The sequence below is a fragment of the Astatotilapia calliptera genome, chromosome 20 (genome assembly GCF_964374335.1).
Source record: "Astatotilapia calliptera chromosome 20, fAstCal68.1, whole genome shotgun sequence".
NCBI classification, from domain to species: Eukaryota; Metazoa; Chordata; class Actinopteri; order Cichliformes; family Cichlidae; genus Astatotilapia; species Astatotilapia calliptera.
This window is the reverse complement of record NC_137441.1, coordinates 11,639,903-11,657,206: the sequence shown is the minus strand read 5'-3', so window position 1 is coordinate 11,657,206 and position 17,304 is coordinate 11,639,903. Positions and strand designations below refer to the sequence as shown.

The window sequence follows — 17,304 nt, the reverse complement described above, 5'->3', positions numbered from 1 at the left end:
TCAAACATGGTAGAAGCAGTTATATAGCATGGACCACTGATAGAAGTAGCAGGATAAATTGTGAAGTGTCCAGGGCTATTCTTTCCGCTCCGATTGAGACAAGTGAGCTTCTCCTCACAATGGAAAAAGATAATGATTCAAAATATACTGCAAGAGCAATCGAAGAGTTTCTCAAGGCAAAGAAATGGGATATTCTTCAACGACCAAGTCAGCACCTGAGCTCAACCCAATAGAACACGCTTTTCAGTTATCGAATACAAAACTGAATGCAGCGAAACCTGCAAACATGCAGAAACTGAAGACAGCTGCAAAAAAGGTATAGCAGAACACTCAATGGATACGTCATTTGATAGTATCCTTGGATTCTAGGCTTCAGGCAGTCATTGACTACAGAGGATTTTCATCCAGTAATTAAAAACAATCCTTATATTTGAAATTATGCTAGACTGCCCAGTTAATTCTGACGCTCTGAAAATGATTGCCTGTGTATAAAAATGCAAAAATGTTGGAATTAAAGCTAAAAGTCTGCCGTTAAATCATTTAAAAATGCTCTCTTGTGCTGGACAGACACAAAGATTGTGTGTTCAGACCTAACTGTACCTAGTAGTCATTATAAAATTCTAGTTGTTGTTTTTTTTTCTTTGGTATGTCTGTGGGGGTAACATTTAAACAATAATTTAAGAATTATTTACTAGTACTCCACGCTACTAATCCAGTAAAAATGATTGCATTTTTAAGATAAAGCCACTGTAGTCAAAGCTCAAAAGATGTTAGCACTTTTCATAGCTGCCTGCATTAACTTAACTACGCACATACACACATGCACATACATGCTCACACATGTAACACCACCAACACCACCCAGTATGCCAATCTGTGGACCAGTAAGAGTGCAGGGGAAGGAGTTAGCATCACTTCTGAGACTGATGGGGAATAAACAGCATCGCTAAGTGTCTCCCTCAGTGCTCGTGTTGAGTTGGTCCAGTGTTGCCATGGAAACAACTACGACTCAAGCAGCCAAGACCCAGTTTGGTAACCGTTGCCTCAAGTGAAGATGGGAGAAAAAAACCCATTTCAGAAATCAGGTCAAAATTGATTTCTGCCTTTTACCTCTCCTTCTGAGAACCACAAAGCTCGGGTGGGGGGGGGACAGCCATTGGAGGGGGGTCTGTGCTTTCTAGACACGATGCTGTTCGGCTGCTCGGATAGATTTGTGCTTTGTTTTCCTCCCCCCTGCTGTCGAATTGAGACAGTCCGTAATTAAACATGGCGATGACAGGGAAGAGGTCATATGAGTGGAGGTGGTGGGGAGTCGAGAGGAGGGATACACAGGATGTTGTTTGCCAGTTGTCTGGTTCAGAGAAGCTTATCTCTGGTCAGCTATGACTGTGCATCTTTGTAACCCCAACTGCTGTGGAAACAGCGAGCGTGTTTTAGGCCTTAAAGACAAACAGCTTTTAAAGAAAGTTCACTTGCTTGAAACGTCGGCCTTGTACGGTTCTGCTATTTATACAGATTTCTTTTCTGGGTGCCGATAATTGGCTTTATTGCTAATTGCATCTCCTTTACGTTCCTCTAATACTGATGTAACTCCTCTATGAGGCTTTTTGTTTTATCACAGCAGTTATTCCTCAGTCTGCCGGGCCCTGCGTCGTTGCGGGGTGTCCCACGTATTCCAGACAACTTGATGATCGTGTGATTTTCTTCTTATGCAGATTTTGTTGCCATTAAAATACAGTAATTTTTTTTTTTCTCGCCTGTCCCATTTGGTTCTTTAGCCATCAGAATTGTTGTCTGAAGACCAACAAGGATACCCAATGGATTTACTTTGCCAAATGGATCATCGTGGCATTGCCGTATTGGTCCATTTGGTCGATCTTTGTTTTTATTATTTATTATATTTTATTTTCAGATGTTACAGACGGGACAGACATGAGTGAGAGATAGGAAAGGGAGAAAGAAAGAGGAAGGAAAGGAAAAACAGAAGGGGAGAGGGACAGTGAGAAAGGGGGGGAGAAAAAAAATAAAAATCTCCTGGATCACCTGTTGAGAGAAGAATAGAAAACAAGCAAAAAAAGACAAAAAAAACAAAACAAAGCAACATACTAAACACAACACCATCGCATTAATCTAGCTAAGTGTAAACAGCAGTAAATACTAAATATTCAATGTTGTTGTGCAGCACGCAGGACAGATGTGCTTCGAAGTAGCAGCCAAGAAAGGTGTAATTTGGGTCTACGAGCAGTGAACACCCGTGTGCATACCTGTGTGGATCAGCGCGCTTGTATTCCAAAGGTTTCTCCATGTAACGATCTGCTAGGGAGTGTGGGGGGGCCACAGCCCCGTCCTCCGGGGTGTGAAGCAGGTATGGAGGAGATCAAAACTCCAGACATCCAGAGGCCCCCAGACACAAGAGACCATGGAAGACCAACAGAGGGGCAGCCGCGCCACTGTTCCAGTAAGAGCTGAGGAGAGTCCCAGATGAGGGTTCACTCAAAATACAGTAAATTAAAAAGGTTTTTGCAGCACTAGTGCCAGAACCCTCTTCTTTTTTTGTTTTTTTCTTTCTTTTTTTTTTAAAAGTCGCACTCTCTCCACAGAAGTCACACCCGCCTGGTTGCCAAAGGAAATGTGTGTGTTGCATAGTTTTTCAGTGTTAGGACCCCCAGCTTGTCTCTGTCCCTGCTTACAAAAACTGATGGGTAAGGAGTTTTAAAATGCTCAGTAAGAATAAGTTGCTTCATATTAAATTCACGTGAGTATTTGCGTTGAGTGTTCCTTCTTCAGTCATCTTTCTCACTCACTATGTGTTAATAGACCTCTCTGAATTGAATCATACCTGTTATTAATCCCTGGCTCTCCCACAGTATGCCTTTTGTCTTGTCTTCCTTCTCTCACCCCAACCAGTCGTGGCAGATGGCCCCGCCCCTCCCTGAGCCTGGTTCTGCCGGAGGTTTCTTCCTGTCAAAAGGGAGCTTTTCCTTCCCACTGTCGCCAAAGTGCTTGCACATATGGGGTCATATGATTGTTGGGTTTTTCTCTGTATGTATTATTGTAGGGTCTAACTTACAATATTAAGCACCTTGAGGCGACTGTTGTTGTGATTTGGCATTAATGCATTAAAACCAGCAGGCAGATTTATTAATAGACATCTGAGTGAGTGAAAGAGTTGGTCTGGTAGTGCAGTCAAGCTTCAAAACAATATTTGTTACAAGCAAACATATTGTTGCTGGCTTTGCAAATAAGTTACTTTTGAGAGCAGGAACAGTTGCGTAAAAGTATTCAGATATAACATGAGCCATCGGTTTTCCTTTTTTTTCCCCATTTATAACTCTAAAACTAAGAAAACTTAGTACTTCCTTTTTGCTTCCATGGGAATTAAGTGGGTAAATAGAAACCAGGTGCTGCTAATCTGTTGCACTTTATTAATTAATCATCAGCAAGTGTGAGCACCTATATAAAAGCTGTCTTATTGGTCTGGAGCATTCAGGTGTGTTATCACAATGTTGCCCAGCTTTGAACCCACTAGATTTCTATAGAATTGTCCTTTGGACAGACAAGCCCAAGGTGGAGATCTTTGACCAGAATAATAACACCGTAAATAATAATGCAAGGCAAAAATACAAAATACAGCGTGTCAGCACAAACACCTCACACAGCTAGCTGTCAGTCAGAGGGGAAGAGGTGATGATGTGGACTTGTTTTTCAGGCCACAGGACCTGGGCACCTTGCAGTCGTTGAGTCAACCATGAAATCCTCTGTGTGCCAAAGTTATGCATGAATGAATGCCCGCAAACCTCAGTGAACTGAAGCTGTATTGTAAAGTAGTATAGTGTAAAATGCAGGAAAACAAAATTCCTCCACAACAAGAGAGACTGATGAAGCCATATAGACGGCAATTATATGAAGTTACTGGTGCTAAAGGTGGTTCTACAAGCTATGAAGTCGTGAGATGTGGTGTCGTTTTTCATAGGACTGCAGCAAGTCCTTCCTTTGACTGTAAATATACTAAAAACCCACTTCATCCAGTAACTAATGCAAGCTGCAAGTAATAAATACTGAATAAATGGTTTATTCTTGCCTGGTGGAAAGGTATCTGCATAAATGACTTCTGAGTAAACGTGGCGCTATGATCCTAGACTGTGTTTGGTCTGAAGCACTGTTTCTTTGAGTCATACTTAAATTTCCACTCATGGAAGGACATTGTTTTATGCAATCCCACAAAGCGAATTACTATATTAAAAAAATTAATCAGATCTGTTTTTGTTTCTTGGATAGAAACGGACAAACAGAAGAGAGTGGATGACTTTTTGAAAATCTTTTGTAGCTGGTAAATGTTTTGTTGACGAGTATGCAAAGTGCTCACATTGTACTTTTATTATCAGCAAACAGAACCGTATTTGCACGAGAAAGTGCTATTTCTGTTTAAATGACGCTGATTCTTGTCAGTTTTAGACAGACAGGATGACAGAATTTGGAAACTGTGTTTTAAACAGTTTGATTAAAGGTGTCGTGGAAAAAAGGATTTCCTGGGAAACTCTGCTCTGCTGTTCATCACAACTTTACTGCTTCTGACAAGTTACAGGCACGACGGGACTGCACGGGTGACCACTCTCCAAACTGTTTAAAAAGATGTTAAATGTGTCTCAGCGGCTGACGCTCCGCTCGTAGACCACCCGGCCGAGCCAGGGAGCAGAATGAGCAGGCGGGGCTTGAATATTTATCTGTTGATGTGTTTCTGGTCATTTCAGATAAGGGCAGTGTGAGCTGCGTGTAGACATGAGGCTCAGGCTGAGTACACAAACCCAGCAGCTGCCTGGCACCAAACACACACAGACTCTTTCACAAAGGCTGAAAGTGACAGCGAACGCGAGTCAGAGCAGGCGGGAAAAATAAATAAATAAATGAAATGAAAGAATATGGAAATAAATAATCTGCCCACTCGAGGAAAGATAAGAGTCAACCTACGGGAGAGACTCTTAGGTTTTGTGGGGACTGAAACGCTGTCATTGTGTTTGAGGTGCGAGAGTGTGGTTTGCAGAGCCTGATCTAACACAGATGTTCTAAGGACTTCCAGATGCTTCTCAAAGGCTGATAGCCTATGACTTGCACTCTTGCTGGGATCGTTTCCACAATAATATCCCATCGTTCACCACTCCCTCTGGGAGAAAGTCTTAATAAATAAATTCAGAATCTTGTTTGTCGCGCAGTTTTCGCTCTGGGTAAATAATTTTTTTTCCTTGTCTCCTTGAAATGCTCTCAGTGTATTTCGGGACAACACCAAGCTCTTTGAGGTGAAGCGACGTCGAGAGAGTTCGTCGATTAATTGACATTTTGCGAAGCCACTCTCACGGACAGATGCTTGGGCTTAATTTTTCTGTACATGTTGGAAAAGTTTAAGCTGTGTGTTTGTTCACTCGAATGTCTGATTACAAGCTAGACACAATTAAGAGTTAGCAGACCATTAGATACTTAAATGAATAGCTTATTATTTCGTTTTAGTTTATTGATTTAGTCAATAATGATAATCTACTGTGAAAAAACAGGAACTTTTTTAATGTAATGGTGTCAGTTAATGCTTCATCTGTTACTTTGGTGTAGTGTGGCAGGCCGTGGGTGATGTCTGTCAGTAAGAAGGTTAAAATGCTCTCAGAGTTTCAAACTTTTGGCTTAGACTAAATAAACAGTTAACACTATGTATGTATATGTTCCACTCTCAATTAGAAAATGCAGGGTATCAACGGTTAATGCTATTGGAGGTGATGATGTAATGCTGTGGGGAAAATTTTCTTGGCACAACTAAGTGACTGCTGAGCACATAACACAACGGAGATGAAATGAATAGCAATGAAGTGCTAAAATAAAAAATTATGACGGTTTATAAACCAAATGCAAAAGATGATTCCGATAGAGAGGAACGGTGTCCCATTTATTTCATTTTGCATTAAGAATCTTACTTTAATACAAGCTTGTTAATGCATAACCTAAGAAACAAAAAATCTGAAAGGTGCGTCGATCGAATGTATTCATCTTGAACATTTTTAATCTCTAAGTGAACTTTTAGCAGCTTCTCAATGACTTGGTGAGTTAAAAAATATATAAATATATATATATATATTGATGAAGAGTTGCTCATAGGAGGGAAATCAGGGCCAGGGCATCCTGAAAATGCAATATGTTCCTCTGACTTTGGTATGTTGACAAAGACACCAGCCAAGCCTCGCACACATTACCTCCCCCTCCTCGGCTGGTCCCCCACTCTGCACCCTCCCTGAATCTGGGGGGGGGACGGGACTGCAGGTCATTGGAGTGAGGCTGAGGAATGTGGGTGATAGTTGCTAAGTGAAGGCTCCGTTGCCATCTCTGATAATTCACAGCCTCCGTGGGTGTAAGTTTCGGGCCAGCACTAAACAGAACCTTTCACAAGACTGAGAGAGAAGCTCACGCTGAGGAAGAGCGAGAAGGAGAGGATGCCTGAACAACATCGAGATATATGCAAAAATCTTTCTTCATACATTCTTATATAGTTCTATATTGTGTATTGTGTATTTTGTTGTACAGTTATTTTATTTTCAACTTTAATTTATATATTTATCTTTATCTTATTCTTCCCAGTTAAATTTACCCTTCATTCTAATTTGTGTTGTACAGTTATTTCATTTTTAACCTTAATTTATATTCTATTCCTTCCTAGTTAAATTTACCCTTTTTAATTTTTCATATTTATTTCCTATCTTATTCATAGCCTTTTCCTTTTTTGTTTTCTTTAGGTCACGAGCAGTTGTCCAAGCATTTCACTACATATCGTACTGTGTATGACTGTGTACGTGACAAATAAAATTTGAATTTGAATTTGATTTGAAAATCATCAGGTCTCTGTCTTCCACGTAGAACAAGGCCAACAATGAGCTCTTTTTACCTGAACGTTAAGTCACGAGACCGAACATAATACCTGTATGGACGTCACAGCAAAGCTTGTTTCCAATCTGACCATCTCGGTTAAAAAGATGAAACACGTCATATTTTCTTGCTTACAGCCAGTCTAAATGGATTTAAGGTGTAATTTTCACATCCTGAGAGAGAGAGCGAGAGAGCCTTTGGTGCTCTGTTTCATTTCACTGCCTTTTGTCAACTGACTTGTCACTTAAAGAGGTCTGGATAAATAAAGTGGTGTAGTAGTAATATCGTGTGTCAGTGGGAAATTTAGTTAAGGTCATCCGTGATCTGATAGTTTTGTACACTCATGCACACAAACGCCTTGTTGTGCACCGGGTTGGGTGTGGGCTGAGTATTGTTAAGAAGGATGGGGAGCAGGATGGGGGATTAAAGGAGGGGGTGGCAGGTCACCTACTGCTGCGCCATGTGAGCATACCGAGAAGAAAAGAAAGAGACGCTTGGACTTTGCACTGTAACCTTAGTTGCTTTGAGGTGGGGGTGTGGTTTGTAATGAAACTGGCTTGTGAGTGCCAGATATCAGCCTCACTGAACTGTCTGTGCAGGAGTGAAGTGTTAAGTAATTTAATTCCTTTATCTGCGCAGCACTTTTTCTTTGTTCTTGGCCTTTAAATTTGCACTACAAATACTGGATTTTTCTGAGTCAACAGTAAAAACAGTTTCTGCCAAACCTGTTATCACCCTCATCTTTTCTTATACGTCTTATATTTCCATTTTAAAAAAAAATCAAAGTCCACCCTGTTTGAAGGCAGGTGCATGTTAAGACGGTGGGAATGGCGTGGAACTGCTCTCTCCCCCCTCAAAATCTCATAGCCCTCTAGTGTCGTTCAGCTAGTAGTAACTTAGTACCTTACGGAAATATTTGTACTTGTAGAAATACTGCTTACTAGTATTTCTATGTTATCTGACTTTCTGCTTCTACTCCACTAAGTCTGAACCTCCATGGGATTTATATCTTGTCTTGATGCACGCTCAATCATCCAGGTAAAATAAAACCCAAAAAGCTGATGAACAGAATCAACTTTTTGGGGTTCTTTTTTGTCAGTTTTAAAAAACAAATTCTACTAATAAATGCTTTATTATTATGGATAAAGCTCCCTAGCTTTGTAATTCAGTTAATTTCCATTCAGTTTTATCAATATAGTGCTGATTTATAACAGAAGTTACCTCAGAGCGCTTTCTTGTTCTCGAGAATAAATGAACCCCTATGGTAGCACTTGGTAACAGTGGGAAGGAAGAACACCCTTATTACAGGAAGGGGGAGGGGAGTATAGATAGACAAGGACAAAAAACAAACTATGGGAGAGGGAATACAAAACTTCATGCACGGAAATGCATAAAAGATGGAAGTGGAAAATAAATTTTAAGTGTCCGAGCCAAAAGCAGCATAAGTAAGGAATAATTCATGTTCCCCTGATCCAGCTCTGACTATAAGCTTTATCAAAAAGGAAAGATTTGAGGTCTGTTTTAAAACTAGGCAGGGTGTCTGTCCTCTGAATCCAAACTGGGAACTGGTTCCACTGGAGAGGAGCCTGATAGCTGAAGGCTTTGCCTCCCGTTCTGCTTTTGTAAGCTAGGAACCAGAAGTGACCCCGCAATCTCTGAGAGTGACTGAGAGTGAAGTGCTCTGTAGGGATAATATGTCCCAGTGGAGTATCCCTCCCCCCTCGCCTTGTTCTGGGTGTCCCCTGTGTCACCCCATAAAAAAAATAAAAAAAATCCTGGAATCTCCTGTTAACATTTTAAGGGGCCCTTGAATGACAAGGAGGGAAGGCTCTGCTGCACATTTCATTCATCCACAGTTCATTTCACTTTTCTAAATATTTTTTAATCAGACTAAAACTTCTTAACACAGACGAATGAATTGTTGAATTGTTACAGTCGCCTCGGCAAAGGTTAAAATACTATAAACCAGCATAAAAATGACACAAACCACCATCGTTTAACCGACGCATAACAAACACTCACTAAATGTGTTTGACTTGTGCGTCTTTCCTGTGTGGTTCCTTTTTATTTGGCATCGAAAGTTCAAGGACCCTTGCTCTGTTTTCTTTTTCTGTTCTTCGCCGCCTCTTGAGGAATTTTATCAGGCTTTTAAAGGGTAAATACTCCCCCATACTCATGAGCTATTCTTTAACTTTCTAATTTGTGGATTTAAAGTATTTTTCATTAATAACAGCTTCCTGCTACAGTGAAGTAAACCAAAGTTGAAGCTAAAAAAAACATTTAAATCCCTCGTAGAGATGTGTGTGCAGCTGAGCAGCTACAAGAGATCCCTTTCCCTGGATTTGAAACCGTGTGATCAATTGCTAATGTAAAAATGTTTCTGTTTTAAATAATGCCGTTCTGTTGCACTAAATTTGTTTTAGTCTCATTGGACACTTTCAAACATGTCATTTGTCCGTATTGTCACGCATTTCTCTCTCCTCTTTAAAGAACACTCTTTGTCAGTCTGAAAAGGGGCCCGATGGCCTTAAAAGTCAATGTTTATAGGCTCGCTGTCAGGACCGCAGACTTCCTGTTAAAGTAAATGGCCGCCGTGCTGAACCCATCATAAAAGGATGAGAGAAATTATAAATACATTTTCTGGATATTCCATTAACCCCCCCCCCCCCTCCTCTTATTCTCGCTTGCTCGTCTGGCAGCTTTGGAGCTTCGCTTTGATTGGAGGAGAAGAAAAGGTGTAGCGTTGCTGTTGTGACAAATGCTTACACATACAGAACAAGTGAAGACACAAATGTAGCACTTTGTTTGTTTAGTGTGTGTGTGTTTAATTTTAGCCTTGCTGGCTGCGTGGCTCTGGGGACGGAAATGCGAGCAGCTTTTCAATGGATTTCCATGACATTTTGTACAAACATTCGTGATCCCCAGAGGACGACTCCTACGGACTTTAATCCCTTGCTGAGAGGCTGCAGTTGAAATGCTTAGTGCAGCTAATTTTAATCATAATTATGAGCCATCATCTTAGCAGAGACAGCAATTCTTACTTTTCTTTAGTAATTAATGAGGTTTGTAACCATATTCACTTTTACATTTTGTCTTTCTTTTTTCAATATAAGTGAATTTAAGCTTATTTTTTAAAAGATGAAAGTCTTTCTTTATCAGCTATAGGTCCGACTCTTAGCTGAAGCCATTTGATGTTTACATGAGAGAATTTTTCAAACTTAAGAGCATTAGTTTTTACAGATGTTCTGACATCAGTAGATCTTTAATATTGTTGTTCTTTAATATTGCACTGTTTTCTGCATTTTTCCAAAATTTCATAGCCATATTTGATATTTATTTAATTAAGCACTCCTCTATCATAGCAAAAAATGTACTTTTATAATCAATAAATATAAACTTAATATATAATAATAATAATAATAATAATTATTAATAATAATAATAATTAATTTTTTTTTAAAATAGATTTAGATTATTACTGATAAATAATTACGCAGTCTTTTTTTTATTTACATATTAACTCTGGAGGTTAATATGAGAGCAACACCCTACTTGTTTTGTACTAAGGTTGTTATTGATTCAGCAATGCATCCATACAGTCATGCTAATCATTTATTGATTATACCCTCGTGTTCTTTGTAAGCTGATGGGGGCTTTCTGTGACTAAGTGCATTTTAATCTATGCTGTAGAATAGCCAGTGTTACTGCTGTTTTGGCTTTCCTGTGTAGATCTGAGCAGCTCTTACATAATGCCATTTTGATATCCAGGGATTAGGCTGAGGTCCTCTCCACAGACTGGCCGGCTGCTTCCATCATGTCACCCACGGGAAAATGACAACTGCTTTTATGGCAAAAACAAAACTATATGACATTCCAGTGACGTGATACATTTCGGTCTTCGCAAACCGAATATAACGTTTATAGTGGGCTGTAAGCCGAGCTGGTAATTCAGTCCAGTCGTGAATCTCACCTGCTGATGCGTAGTGGCGAGATTATAATGGCGCCGGATTAAACTGGGAAAAGTGACACCCTTAGATAAATGAGGGTGTTGTTGAACTTAGAGGACACGAGCAGGTGTGGTGGCCTTTTACAGGTAGCAGGTAAACGCTGCCAAGCAGAGCTGCTAAAGAGGTGGAGTGCTGTTGCGTAAACACAGGTCTTTACTGTGTACTCTGTAAACGCACTAGCCTGTGCCCTCTTGAGAAAAGCAAGCAATTAGTTTGAAGGCTGCACGCTCAGACGCTTGGAGTGCGATGCGGACGTTAAATGGATCTCAACAGATAAATACTGCAGCTCATTAAATATTGGAAAGAAGACCTACTCGTATGTAGTCTCAGCTGCACCCACGTTCAGACCGACGGGCCGCTCTCACCTGCAGACATGCATCGTGCTGCAGGTTTCACTTTTGTCTCATGCCTGTTTTTGCTTGAACAGTGAGAGTAATGTAAACAGAGCTGAGCGCTCTGAGCCATCTGCCTAATGTCACTGTGGCCCATATCTGTCCTCTCCCTCCCTCCCTCTCTTACTGGGACGCTTCTTATTCCTGTCATCCACACATTGTCTTTTTCCTTCCTCATGCCGCTTCTGTTTTAACCACTAATTTCCTTCCTCCCCTCAACATCTGTCATTCTTCAGTTTTATCTGCGTTATCCATTATGTGCTTTCTTTCTTTCTCTTTTTTTGTTTGTTTTGTTTTGCCCTGCCCCGTGTTTACTTTCTTTTTAAACTCCTGTCCCCATTACCCATCTGCTTCTATTCTCATGTCTGTGATGCTCTGTAAACTATGTCACCTTGGCTTACCTTAATCCTCTGCTGCTATTCTTAGAATTACTTTCCAGCTGCAATATATATATTTATATATATATATATTTAATCATGCAAACTCTCTACTTAAGCATGATTCTTTTGATCAGTGTTGGGACAGGCTGTTCTGTTTTTTAGCAAGTACTCTCAATTTGTACACTTAAATAAAAATTAAATAAAAAAAAAAAAAAGAAAGAAATCAAATTGTAAACAAATCATAAAGCCGCAATAAAAGAAATGCACAAACACATAACGTGCAGAATGTTTAAAGAAGTCAGTGACGCTTCAGAAATTAGGATAGAAATTAAAACCACTTATGAGGAGGAATAGTCGATCCTGTCTGAGAATGGGATTAAAAAATGTGTTATAATTTTGGAAAACGAGATTGAAGATTCCCAGCATTAACTTTAAAGTACCGTTTCCACATGTGAACGACCCTAGTCTATTAAGCTGCAAAAGTTGAGCTATCTGGCTGTACCTTTAAAGGTTCTTTTTTTTGGGGGGGCTTTTAGACGTTATTGTGTTAGGACAGTGGAGAGGAGGCAGAACTGGGAAGGCACAGAGTAAACGGCCTCGGGGCAGATTCAAACCCAAGCCTTACGTCATATGGGTCACCTGCTCAACTCAGTGAGCTAAACGGACACCCTAAAGGCACTGCTTAACATTAAAGGATAACAAGTTCTTGCAGAAATGTGTTTTCAGACTCTTTTAACCTTTACTTAACCAGCAAGTGAAAGTCTTGAGATTAAGAATCTCTTTTGGGTTACCGAGTCCGTTAACCAAACAAATTCTAATTCACGTCGTGCTGTGAAGCAGCATTTCCAAAACCGAGCCACGTGTTATGACAGGCCTAAGGTGCTCGTTGTACAGCATTAACCTAGTCTTAGCCTTGTTGTAAGTCAGGTAATGTAAAATCTCTCTATTTACTTTCAATAATATGAACATAAAATCACATAAAATCCAAATTCTGGCTCTTATTTTTCTCACCATAATATAATTAATTGGTTTAGTCCATCACAGGGTTTGGAAAAAATAGGTTTTAAACCAAATCTTGTTATGTTTTTTCCAGTTTTTGCAGGGCCTGTCTTGTTTTTAGAGACGTGGAGGCTGTAACAATCTATTAGTGACAGCTTGACCACTGTCCAGAAACCTGTTTTCTGTATGTCACTAACAGAAAATCATTTCCTGATGGTCTTGCAGCATATAAAATATTTTAGCTGACTGTACTGATGTCAGTATCAACAACTATACTGAGCACAATAGTATTTATGAATTTTAGTCTAAGAGAGCATGGTGGTAGGTCTCTGGATCCCCAAGTCAGCATTCCAAACCTCAGTAATGGCTGCTTCTGGCTTATAACCCTTATCTTAACTTTATAACACTAAATGTCTTGTTGTGGTTTTACAGTTTCCATCATTTACAAAAATATCCATCCATCCATCCATCCATCTTCTGCTTATCAAATTCAGGGCTCTGTTCAGGGTGAATCCCGAACAGGTCGCGAGCCTCTCGCAGGGAAAATGACTAACACCGAGACTTGAAACACTCAAGTCAATGACAGAGGGGTAGCAACACAAAAGGCAGGAGTAAATAAAAACACAAAGAAACAACTAAACCAACAATTAAAACAGAGACCATGACAACACGGGACTCAGGAGCGCCTAAATTCTTGAACTGTTTTCCAAAAATACCTAACAGTGCACAAAGGTTTGCTGACTTCTATTATGTTTTGTTTTTAAACAAGCTTTTAATAAGGAATCTTTTATGTGTTTGCATAGATAAAATAAAGAACAGGGTCAAAGTAAGTGTAAAATAACTATTACATAGTTGAAGAAAAGTGCTGTCTTTGCTCTTTCATGGTCTTGTTTTGTCTGTTTTTTTTGTTTCTAAGGTATGTTTAAAGCATTACCTGAAGCACAAAGTATCTCTGTGTATTTCCATTTCCACCCAGAAGATGTCAGTGTGTGATACACTTGGTGACAGAAAGACACTAAGCAGAAGGACTGGAAAGCAGATTTCCTTGTTAAAAACCGCTCCGTAACACAGACAAAATATTTTGGATTGAAGTTTCCACTTTACAGGCCTGAAATCTGTTTCTTTGCTCCTGTTGATATTTGATGCAGGATGTATCATCTCTGGGTTTCCTTCTGGTGCACAGACAACCTTTGTTACTGTCTAAGTGTATCCTCTACCGTGAGAGGCGTCACGTTTAAGTTGTAAACAAGAGCACATCTCTGAAGGAAGTGGCCTTATGTGGGGTCAGCAGCAATCCCCATGATGCGTTTGGGCACATTTGTATTATTATTTTTGGATACTGGGGGTTATCCCATGGCAGCAGCGCTTTAAACCACAAACACTTCAAAATAAGATAGCAGCACACAGCCAAGCTGCAAATATTAATAAGTGGTCAGTGGGCTGTGAGGGGTAGAGGGGACAACAAATCCCACAATCAGGACCATTTCCTGTCAGGAAGTGTGTGTGTGTGTGTGTAATCATGTCTAGCTGTCTTGTGAGGACGCACTCACCGGTCCTCACAAGTTTGAAGGCCTTTTAGAGGCTCAAAATGTGGTTTTAGTGTCAGGGTTACATCTAGGTTATGGTTAGGTATAGGGTAAGGGTTAGGGTTAGGCATTCATTTTTAATGGTTAGGGTAAGGGGCTAGGGAAACCATTATGTCAATGAAGGTCCTCACTAAGATAGCTGAACGGGGTTGTGTGTGTGTGTGTTACTAGTTTTGGAGAAATTATTTAAAAATAAATATATATGAAATGAATATAAATATTCAGAAGAAGCAGTCTTCTAATCTGTTTAAGTCCTAGTTCATATTCGGTCTGAATTTGCACCATGTAACGTTTATTCTGTTTATTAATAAATGTTACATGGTGGCAGACGATGACTTTTCCAGGCATCTGTACAGAGATTGGATTTTGACTATCCAAAGGCTTATACAAATAGTCTGTTCACGATTATGAGAAACATCATTTAAATGTGGACATACAGGAACAGCATAATGATGCCTTTATTCCAGTAATACTAGTCTGTTTGCCTGCAGAGTGGTTGCTGTGTAGCAGTTTGATCACAATCATTTCGCAACCAAATAAACTGTCGATCAAACGTTATGTTAAAAAAACAGACGTGTGCTTCCATTGGGCAGGTTGAAGAGTACCACTTAGATTTCATTTAGACCTCTAATCAGCAGGCATTTGCTCAGAGCATTTATGTTACAGATTACAGATTTTATGGACTATATTCCATCTGTGATCTGCGCTATGAGCATTTGTGATCTATTTATGCTACAGTCGCACTAATGAAAACGGTGCTTGGAGACCACAACACAACCAAAATTATTTCAACCATTAATATGTGACCTTGTCACCTTTAAAGAGTCTTTAAAGAGCACGTCTACAGCAACTTGCAGTCAGCTGCTGTCTTCAGAGGGACTTTGATGTGTCAAGACTAAGATACGATGGAGTCAATCTGCTATTATTTTGTGATTGAATGAGGTTCAGTTGGTAGTTACATGCAATCTGTTTGTGATAATATTGCAAATAACTGACAGATTGGTGAAAATAGCAAATCGGTTAACGTCTACATACACAGAAATTCGATTTAAGTACTTACATTCAGAGTCGAATCAGAACCTTAAACATCTGAAACAGAAGTTCTGAACTTCCTCCACAAACAGTGATGTAGTTGCTGCAGACTGACGATTCAACTGCAAAATGACACTCTCTGAAATCTCGCTCTCACATAGGACCAGAATACACCAGCTATGAGGCACAGAGACGGACTCAGATTGTTTTTGTGTGATCGTGTAAGCAATCTATTGTCATCAACTAAACACTGATTATTTCAACCCTTAGCCAATCTTGTTATTTTTGTTATATTCATATGTTGGGAATAAAAAAAGTCAACCAGTCTGTCTAAAATTAGTGCAGGCAAACCAAGGGGTCAACCAAGGGGACAGGTTGTGTCCCACCAGGAAACCTGTGTAATTGATTTGAGCTAAAAAGTGGTCGCCCAGAGGCAACCGGTTTATTGTTACTTGCAAAACACATTGAGGGTTTTACCATCCATCACAAGAAGGTTGGTGTTTTTACTGAGGCTTTAGGGGCACAAGAACTTCTAAGAATCTTAGAGTAATAGCTGTATGGACGTGTAGCCCTGACAATCAGTCACATGCAGATCACATGCCACACCGCAGCAGATTAAAAACAACCACCATCCACTAAAAAGAAGTAAGATCTCTATATTGCAGTAGCTCAATACTAAGGAAGTATAATTGTGTTTTAAGACAAGTTTTAGGTCATGGTTGGTCACCGTCTAACTGCAAAAAGGCAATTTATTCCATAACCTCGGGGCAGCAATTGACTGCTCTGTCCCCCCTGAGCTTCTGCTTAGGTCACATGACCTGAGAGTTCGGACAGGAGTGTAGGGGTGAAGTAAAGTAAAGTCAGAGATGACTCTAAAAAGCACAAGTAGCTAGTGAAGCGAAGCCAGAATGAAACATGATGCTCTGGCTTCGTTTGATTTTTAACTATGTGTTAATGTTTTTGCCAAGTGCAACAAGTGGTTGCACTTGGCCTGCTGTTTTTATCTGTCCTGCAGCAAACATGACAAAAGTACACAACATGCTTTTTTTGTTTGAATTATTTGCCTCTATAGTACTTTAATTTGTTGTTTTACTGTTTATTTCAGACTCCATAGCTGACAGAAAACAGCCAGCATTTTATTAAATCAGCATTGGCTCTAACAGGATGTGAGTGTTTCTGTTACTTCCTGAAGCCTGCTGGAAACCATCTGTCTTGACTCGATTTTGGTCGGCAAAGCTTCAAACCGGCCGTCTGTGATTTAGGACTTTTATTTTTGGACTGACGATGGAATATTTTACCAAGTTCCTCTCACACACGGCCCACAGTGTAAAGGCGCCTTAATGCACAAACAGTCTTGAGTCTCTTGAGACAAACAGAGAACTGAAATGTCAGAATGACAAAAAAGGTAAACAGCAGAATGAAACTCACACCGCTTGTGTCGTAGTTTCACCCTTACAATGAGTGTAACACAAACCCTGCCGTCAGTTATCGTTTTGTGTCCTTTTATGGAAGGAAGTGAAGTTGAACACCTGTATCTCTGAGTCTGTTTGCATCACTGCCGCTACTGTTACAAAGCTTAAAGTACCTAATACAGACCGTTTTCTAGCAGTAAAAGCTGCGTTGCTAGTGCATGTTTGATTATTCCTCTTCCTTCTTCTTTTCTAATGCTTTATAATCTCTTTCCCCCCCCCCCCCCATTCACTCTCTCCAGGTGAGTGCTAATGTCCTGATCTTCCTGTGCACCAACATCATTGGCATCTGTACCCACTACCCTGCCGAGGTTTCCCAGAGACAAGCCTTCCAGGAGACCAGAGGATACATTCAGGCCCGGCTTCATCTGCAGAGGGAGAATCAACAACAGGTAAACCTGCACACACAATTCTGTCTCCCAGCACTTATTTGCAACAGAACACAAAGAGTCTCTCTGCAGTGTCAGTGTTTAATGACTAGAAATGAACATAACTTTTTGATCTTGATGTTGCAACATTTAGCGACACTCCTAATTCAT

The 17,304-nt window shown here is 40.1% G+C and overlaps 1 protein-coding gene across 1 annotated transcript in view; it reads left to right on the top strand.

Annotated features, from left to right (window-relative positions):
• The window catches only part of adcy6a (adenylate cyclase 6a), a 52,795-nt gene that overhangs the window by 16,449 nt on the left and 19,042 nt on the right, over positions 1-17,304 (top strand). The window contains exon 4 of the mRNA XM_080295582.1: positions 17,008-17,157. Within this exon, the coding sequence (XP_080151708.1) occupies positions 17,008-17,157 (150 nt within the window). The remainder of the gene's footprint in view (positions 1-17,007; positions 17,158-17,304) is intronic.